At 51.3% G+C, this 8,956-nt stretch overlaps 1 protein-coding gene across 1 annotated transcript in view; it reads left to right on the top strand.

The window, feature by feature from the left end:
* Positions 1 to 5,905: 5,905 nt before the first annotated feature.
* Positions 5,906 to 8,956, top strand: part of NTSR1 (neurotensin receptor 1) — a 64,093-nt gene continuing 61,042 nt past the window's right edge. The window contains 2 exon segments of the mRNA XM_030010134.2: positions 5,906 to 6,034; positions 6,036 to 6,656. Of these exon segments, the coding sequence (XP_029865994.2) occupies positions 5,987 to 6,034; positions 6,036 to 6,656 (669 nt within the window). The 5' untranslated portion in view covers positions 5,906 to 5,986.

The raw sequence follows: 8,956 nt of genomic DNA, 5'->3' as shown, positions 1-8,956 counted from the left end.
GCAGCAGGTCCTGCAGCAATGTTACAGAGGGAGCAGGAGGGCAGAAATGGGATTTCTCTGAGGTCAGGCTGTGCCCGGGCGGCTGAGCGATGCTCTTGCTTCTAAGGGCAGGGATGGAGCTCAGGATCCTCTGCCGCCTTTTGTTCTTCCTCCTGGTAGTAATCAGGAGGGACCTCCTCATCCCTCTCCGAGGCTGCAGACCAGTGTTAGCATCTTCTCTTTGCACAGTGAGAGGGATGCCAGCGTGGGCTGGGAAGCAGCCCAGGCTCAGGCAGAGCCAGGGTGCTGTGAAAAATGGGAGGATGTGGGCTCTTCAAGGGAAGAATAGCAGGAACGAGCCAGATTGCAGAGTACAAATAACATGTATTTACAGCAGGTCACAGTGTGCTTTGGAAGACACGAAGTGCCAAGTTTTCGAGTCTGCTGAAGCGGCACAGAGTGACTCGAAGCCAGTGTAGGGCGTCCTAGGAAAATTTCCACTGGGAACATCTCTGGGGCTGATCCTGCTGCCTCCTGCAGCCCCAGTTTCCCCAGCATAAGGAAAGGGCCCTTCTGGGTGTAAGGAACCAAGGCAGAGAGGGGTGTCTGAACAAATGTCATGTTGTTCGGTGACATATGGCAAAGGAGAAAGCCCTACCAGCCCGTGCTATTTCCAGCATGTAATAAAAAGACTCACAATAGGAAAGAACACAAAGCATGCCTGGCGTTTTGTGTGTTTCCTGAAATCCAAGGCATTTAATAAGGATTTGGGAGCATTTCAAACGTATGGGAAGGTCACTGGGAAAAGGCAGTAAGGAGTGTTTGGCTGCCAGGGATTTTTACTGAGCTGCTTTTTCATTTGCATTTCAAAATTGCCAGGCAGGCTGAAATTGTGAAAAACAACAGGAATTATTTGGGGGGGGTTGGGGTGAGAAAATGAGGCTAACGTGTGCCTCCTGAGATTAGATTTCCTGAAAAATGTTGGTGTGGTGTATGGGGAGAAGGGATGGTGCTGAGCTGGGAGCTGGAGCTGGAGTATTCCCCAGCAGCGAGGGCTGTGCTCCGAGCCGGCACCGCTGAGCGGAGCTGTTGGAAGCGCCGCTGGCAGAGCCGCTGCGGCTCTGGAGATCCAGGGCTGCAAAAGCAGATTAAACCCTTTAGAAATAGAGTAACTGCCTGCCTGAATGTGCACTGAGGGTGCCAGCACCGTGCGTGGGGCTGCGGCGGAGGGTCCCAGCTGCAGCAAGTGTAAACTCTCCCTTTGGACTCCTCTGTCCCCTTTCTTTATATTTGTTTCTGGAATAAAACAGAGGATTTCCAAAGGGAAACCCTGTGTGCAGTGTGTGAGCACGGCTGCCTATGTCTTGAACACTTATATTGCATATATGAAGGTAAAAGTGTCGTTACTGCCATGAGAAATCTGATTTCGAGCTTGCTGCAGTAACAACTCGGGGGACCCAAACCCTTCTTTTATCTCTGAACTAAATCAGTTGATATCTCCTGCGTGTGTGTCCAGTTAATGTATCAGCCTCTGTCTGTTTGAGACAAATATTACAGCATCTATCAGCCACACATCCGTTAACTTTAAAGGAGTTTTGCCAAAGCAAAGGACAGAATTTGACCATGAAGCACACAGAAGATAGGACCTGTAAAAGGTATCTGGACACCTCATTTCACAGCTGTCCCTTCCCAGAGATTGATCCTTCTTCAGGGTGATTCTCTTACCAACATCCTCATACACATCACAGTGTGTTCTGCTTGTCATATTGCCTTTTTTTTTTTTTTTTTTTTTAAACCTGCCCAGGGACACAAATGCTGGGCTATGTGATCATTGCTCTGCTCTGGGTATGGCCTGTCCACATTGCCAACCCACACACTAATGTGCTCACGCTGTGGAGTCTCAGCAGGTTCCTCTGCTATGAAAATCAGAGGCAATAAATATGTCATGTATCAACAGTTTTGATTTAAAATACTCTCCTGGAATCAGTTCAGCCAAAGGCAGTAAATAACATGCAGCCACTGGGAATCTTTTATTGCTCATCCAAACTAGCAATACTTTATTTTGCAATATGTTGAGTGTAGGAAGGGATGCACTTCCATGCCTGTAAGTAACGATACAGTCATTACGGTCATCAACAAAGCTGATATAAGAAGTCCCTTTTTCTATCACCCCTTTCTCCTTCACTTCCTTGTTTTTCAAGCACAGCATCCTTAAAATAAGCCCTGTACACCCCAGGATTTTACCTTCCTTACCCACCTTAGACACTCCTGACTTTTAGGGAAAGCCTGTCTATAGTGAGTCCACTGGGAACTGATTTTAAAGGCTTGAATCAATCCAGTGTCACCTCACTTGGGCACCTGCTCTAACAGGTAATTGGGGCTGGGTGCTCAGACCTCAGTGGGAAAAAGGCTGATGCTGCCTTTTAGCACCCACCCCTTGCAGAGCTTTCCCTCTGCTGCTTTCCGTGCCATTCAGAAAAATCCCACCTGGAGAAATCAGACAGGAAAAGGATTAATATGAAAAATTCCTAGCGGTCCCCAACTGCAGCTGGAAAAAGCAAAGATGAAAACCACTTGGGTCAACATAAAAGGGAGTGAGGCAACCTGTGGGCCTCACATCTTGGTCACTGTGGGACCCTCAGCTCAAAGTCCAGGCAGTTTTAATAGATGAGGTCTTTGGGTGACATTTTCCTGCAAGATTTTAAGTAAATGCCTTGCTGTAACATTTGAGATCAGGCGCCTCTTGGTTTCCATGATTCTCTTCCTTTTTAAGCCACAGACACACACATACAGAATATATTAAAACAAGCCCAGCTTAGCTAAAAGGTCGGCTAGTTCAGAAACAAACAGCGGGGATTTAGGTTGGAGGCTTTGGCGCACAAGAAGAGAGTGGGGCATCTCCGGCTCTGCTTTTGCTTGAAGGGGAATATGGATTAAAACCTTGCAGGGAGCAGAAGCGAAGGCAAGAAGAGATACTTTTGTCACTCATTTCATTATCCCGCACCAGGAAAGGGACTTCACACATCCCCCAGGCCACGTACTAGCAATGGGAAGAGTAAAGAGGTGCTGGATGGATGTGCTACACGGCGAGGAGGGAATGGGGTCGATGTCTTCCTTCGGCAGGGCTAAACCTCTGCCTGCTCTGAGGCCAGGGTTGGCAGGGGCCAGGCGTGGACCGGCAGTAGGTGTCCAGCTCTGTAAAAGTGATGTGAGGACAGAAGGTAGAACCTGCCTGGACAACAAGCTTTCTAAAAAAAGAGGGGAGAGGTTAACCCCTTTCCTTATGGAGAGAGGCAAGACTTTCTTTTACTTTCTCCTTTACAAGAAGTGACCCGCACTTCTGCACGGGGAATGGCAAGGCTGCATCCCAGAAGACGAGCTCTTTGCTCAAACCCAGGTCTAAGAGAAATGGAACAGAGCAGAGCTATCTGCCCGTGACAGTGAGAATGCTTCACACGCCAAGGAATTAATGGAATTTATTAAATTAATTGGCTCATAGAAATATGCTGCTGAGGCCTTTACTGATGGGAGCACCCAGCCCATTTGTTGGGCAGTGGGTACCCTTCTAATACACTTTTACAAAAGGAGAGATTTGGCTGGTACAAACTGCACCAATCTGTTAAAGCGTTGCTTGTAAATCAACAGCCACATTGATTCCAGGTACCTGATATTTCGTTGTGTAATTAGAATTATGTTTTAACTATATCTCTTGATATTCCCTGCCATTACTTGGCAAGGATGGAAAGTGGAGGAGGCAGCACACGGAGCACTCGGGAACAGCTGCTGGGACAGAGCAGAGAGACGCAATATTCCCCTTGTTAGCAGCCGTGCTTGTGCATTGCCTGTGTGCAGAAACATGAGGCAACAGAATCCAGCACAGAGCATTTCTAGAGACAGCTATTGATATAAACGTGCACATCCACACTGTAAAATTAGACCAGCAGATGGGTATCTTGCTTGTGGGGATAGCAATTGCTTTCCACAAGGCCAAAATGAAGTTACAGGACCAGGAAGGGACAATAACTCTTCATTATAGACAAAGATCCCAGAGGAACTCACTTGCTGCCACTGTGGGAAAAGTGCTTTAATCCAGGAGCATGGGTTCGTGCTTGGACCACGGGGCCATAAGCTCCCCACAACTTGGAGGCTGAGGAATAGGGACACCGAGCACCCAGGAAAAGATTTGCATCCCAGCTGCCGCTCTCCTTCAGACACCAGTACAACCCACCACTTATCTCATGTTCCATTTTCCTTCTTTGGGATAAATATCCTTGATCCAGCCCAAGAACTCGTCCAAGGACCAGGAGCAATGGGTGAGACCAGCTGGGAACACCAACCCTGACAAACTCCTCTCGGCTAATAGAAATTTGATAACAGTAGCTTTTAAATGAAAGGAACATTGGTGTTAAGAGATTATTAGTCATTCTTTAAACTAGTGTGGGATGAGTGCCGGAAAACATTTCTCTCCAAATTTGTATGAATAATATGACTAAATAAATCTGATTTTGGTTAGTCTTCCATGGTGATCCTATCAGATGGATTTAAGAGGAGGAAAGTTTGGGGGAATATTGACCTTTGGTAGATGGCTGTAGAAAGTTCACTATTTGCATGCAGAGGTCATTTGATTGACTGCAGGATTAGACATCTTCTTGCATCAAACGGATAAGCAGACCGCAGGACCTCGGTGAATACAAAGCCCGCTGGCTGTCGGGAACCAGGTACCCAACATCTGCTAATGAATAAATGGGACAAATTATGTCTGTCTTCTTTGGATAAATCAGTGATTCCCCAAAGGGGATTTTTCTAGGTCTCCTCTATGCATTTGTAAAGTGTTTTATCATGAAGACAACTGAGTGGACGAACAGCTCACTAGAGTTTTACAGGGCAGCTGGCTGGCTCGGTGCCCCGGGCCTGAAAGGGTAACCCCACCACAGACCGCTCATCCACGGGGGGGCCTTTCCTGCGGGGGATCCCCGTGTCACCTTCAACACCACCGTGGCACCCCCGCAGCCCCTGCAACAGGGCAGCTCGGAGAGGACCCCCACGTCTCCAAATCTGAGGATAAGGGGATAAAAGGGAAAAGTCACTGATGGGTCCCAAAGCAAAGCAGCTCGTTGCTGTCTCTGCTGTGCCACGGCGCTGAGGGTGCCCCAGCCGGATCGGGGCTGAGGTAGATATTTTTAGGCGGTTTTTTCCCCTCTTTTAAATTCATTTCTCCTAGCAGCAGCAGCAGGGGGGTGGGTATTTGGAGCCTAGCGGGATATGTGGCTGTCCAAGGGTGATGGAGCATCCCTGGTACCTCTCCTCTCCCCCGGGGGAATGTGTCCAAGGGTGATGGAGCATCCCTCCCAGGGGGAAGGGAGGTGGGGGGGGTGGTAGTGCTCGGACCCCCCCCTACCAACCCTCAGCTTACAGCCGTGCCTCTGTGTCTGACTTTACAAGGGATGGAGAAGGAGGCGGGGGGGGGGGGGGGGGGTGTCCCCAACGGGGAGGGGCTCTGCAGCCCAGCCGGGGCCCCGCTCCCTCCCTCCCTGGGCTGTACTGGGCGGGCAGGGGGTGGGTGTCTGGGGTGGGGGGGTGTGAGTGGGTGTGAGTGTGCTGGGAGGTTCCTGCCCTACCAGGACACATCTGGGAGCCGGGGAGCTGCAGGGAGGAGGGAGCCGGAGCTGCGGGCTGCTCCCAGCCAAGGCTGCTCCGGGCGGGGTGTGTGGTTGTGTGTCTGGCTCTGGGGGGGGGGGGGGGGGGTGTTTTTGTGTGTGTGTGTCTGTGTCTGTGTGTCTGTCTGTGTCTGTCTCACACGCACACGCACGGCAGCCCGGGAGCGGCAGGCGCCTCCTCCCCGCCGCATTAAAACGAGCCAAGTTTCCACGCCGCGGGGCGGGGGGCCGGGGGGGGTGGCCGGGGGTGTGTGTGTGGGGGGGGGGGGGGGAGAAGAAGCGGCGGGTCCGGGCGTGGAGCCGGCTCCGGGAGGTGCAGCGGCCCCGGTGAGGTCGCTCCGGTCCCGGGGATGCACCTGAACGGCACGGCCCCGGCTCTGCCGGGCGGCCCCCCCCCGCCCGCACCCCGGCGGTTACGCCAACGCCTCCAACCGCTCCGACCTGCTCCCCAAAGGACCCGACGAGGAGGATCTGGACGTCAACACCGACATCTACTCCAAAGTGATGGTGACCGTCATCTACCTGGCTCTTTTCTTGGTGGGCACCGTGGGTAACTCCATCACGGCGTACACGCTGGTGCGCAAGAAGTCGCTGCAGAACCTGCAGAGCACCGTGCACTACCACCTGGCCAGCCTCGCCTTCTCCGACCTCCTCATCTTCCTCCTCTGCATGCCCATCGAGCTCTACAACTTCATCTGGGTCCACCACCCCTGGGCTTTCGGGGGGGTCGTCTGTAAGGGCTACTATTTCCTCCGGGACGCCTGCACCTACGCCACGGCGCTCAACATCGCCAGCCTCAGCGTGGAGCGCTACATGGCCATCTGCCACCCCTTCAAAGCCAAGAGCATCATGTCCCGCAGCCGCACCAAGAAGTTCATCAGCTGCATCTGGATCGCCTCCTTCCTCCTCGCCATCCCCATGATCTTCACCATGGGGGAGATCTACGGCAAAGACCGCGATCCCGATTCCCTCATCTGCACCACCATCGTGGACGCCTCCACGCTGAAGACGGTTATCCAGGTGAGATAGCGGGGCCGGGTACCCCGACTCCTTCCCCGGGCTCAGATGGCCAAACTTTGCGGAGACGGACGGGGCAGGAGGGGGAGCCTGGCATGGGGGTCCGCCTCGGGAAGGGGGGTGTCCCGGGCAGCCCTGACGGAACGGACAGGACCGGGGTGCGGGCAGGCAAGATTTTTTTTTTTTTTTTTTGGGGGGGGGGAGTGGTGTGTCTCAGCTCCGCTCGCTGTCCCCCATCCAGCACCCCCTCCAGCCCCACAGCGCCGGGCTGAGACCCTGCACCGGGATAAATCCGTGCAGCTCCCCCCCCCCCCCCGCGGAGCTCCTCTCCCGGTGCGGTGCGACCGGTGCCCGGAGCCCACGCTGTCCCGGACGGGGAGCCCCATGTGCCGCAGACCCCCCGGGGCAGCCGGACCCCGCTCTGCTGTGCGGCCGCCGTCTCGGACCGGGGATGCTCGGGTCCTCCCCAAATGTGGCAGTTTGTCGCCAGAAAACACACAAATCTTCCCCCTTTTTCTGCATCTTTTGCATCTCCTTTCCTGCTGCTGGAAAGCGGCCAGCAAGATCAAGGGAAAGAAAAGCATCTCTCCCCCTCTCCCAGTTCCTTGGATTGATCCAGAGCCCGTCTCCTCTGTGTAGTGACAGATCCCGATTTCAGAAAGTTTGGGGAACGAGATGTGGCATAGGCATCCAAAAAGGAACTGCATCTTCAAAGCCAGAGGCTGGTATTTTTGCTGGTTTGGGAAAATCCGTAGCTGATTTAACTAGCAGACCCCTCCTGACTTCTGAAATGCTTTGCTGGGCTCCACACACTGCTTACCCTAACACGCCCATGCGTGGAAAGGATTTCAGCATCAACACTTGCTGCGCTCCGGTGCTCTGAGGGGTTGAGGCATTTGTTTACTGGAGCATTAGGCTTGAAAAATGTAAGTGACATGGAAGGCGAGACAGAAAGAGCAAGACACCAATCTCCACAGTCCCTTTGCTGCCAGGCTCGCATGTGATAGCTTCTCAATCTTTTATTTTGAACATGAATTTCAGGTAGGTTTAATCAGCAACCAATTAGAACTTAAAGCTGCATGCGTACTAAAGCCTTTGAGGTGTTCCTGCAGTTAAAGGGAGGGAACGTAAATGGAAACAAATCAGAACCATTTCTCCCACTAAAAGCGGACGAGGGTACATGCAGTTAGATTTAAGCCCGGGGCCTGTAGATGTTTAGACATGTCTCTCCAAGTTTCCCTCTCTACTGCTCCAGTAAACCAAAATCCAGCCCCCGCAGAAGCCCTGGATTCCCTCTGCATTTTGTCTTGATACCTAACTTTCATCTTGAGATGGTGGGGGCTGTATTTCTCCTGCAGGTGCTTTGTAAATGTTGTCAGTGGCAGCCCGGTGTACTTAAGCCAAATTCTCTAAGAAGACATGAGCCATCTGATTTGAGAACAATGTGGCTGAAATGCATTATTTCCAGTCATCTTCCTCTTAGGATTAAATTGATGCTCATTGTTACCATGATAGGGCTAAAACCAGAGGATTATTTCCTAGCCATGTCTTTGGAGATTACAGTTTAAACAATTCTCAACATATTTTACAGTCTTGCTATTACCTTATCCTGTTAGCCAAGTAAGAAGTAGGCAGGCGTGAATATGCCGTATGTGAAGTTCACCTGTGGGCTTTTCCTCATGTATTCTTTTTATTTTGCTTGTGAATTAATTCAAAAGTAAAAAGAAAGAGACAGCTGTTGGGGGAAAAAAAAAACCCAACACAACCTTACCATACTGTTCCTTCTCAGGGGATCTGGCTACAACAGTAGAATTGCTAAGATAGGAAGGTTGTTTAATGGCTTCGCTCCATTCCTCTGAGCACAGGGAAGCAGCAGAAAATGTGATGCAGGGCCCTGGACCGGGGAAGGCTCCAGAGCAAATAAGCAAAGCAGCTGCAAGTCAAGTTTGAAGTGCATTAATGGAAACCGTTGCACAGTGTGTGAGCAGGCATTCTCATGTCATAAGCTGTGCAGAGGTTTAAAAAAAGACAAATAATGGAAGACCTGTGAAAGAAAGGGCAGTGGTAATGTGGAGAGTGACGTGCAGAGGTCTTGCTGGTTGGAAATCTGGAGCCCTGGTCTTTCACAGTGGATTCAAGCTGCTTTAGAGCAAGTCTTTGCATCTCTTTGCGTTCATTTTCTGTCTTTAAACTAAGCAGAGCAATGATGCACTTGCTCAAACTGGCAAATAACTTGTAATAAATCACTCAACATATTTCACTCCTCTTCCTGTTTGGCAAACTGTCTAAAGCAAATTGGGATT

This window comes from Aquila chrysaetos, chromosome 3 (assembly GCF_900496995.4).
Source record: "Aquila chrysaetos chrysaetos chromosome 3, bAquChr1.4, whole genome shotgun sequence".
Classification (NCBI taxonomy): Eukaryota; Metazoa; Chordata; class Aves; order Accipitriformes; family Accipitridae; genus Aquila; species Aquila chrysaetos.
The sequence above is the reverse complement of the archived record's forward strand: the minus strand, read 5'-3'. Positions and strand labels throughout refer to the sequence as shown.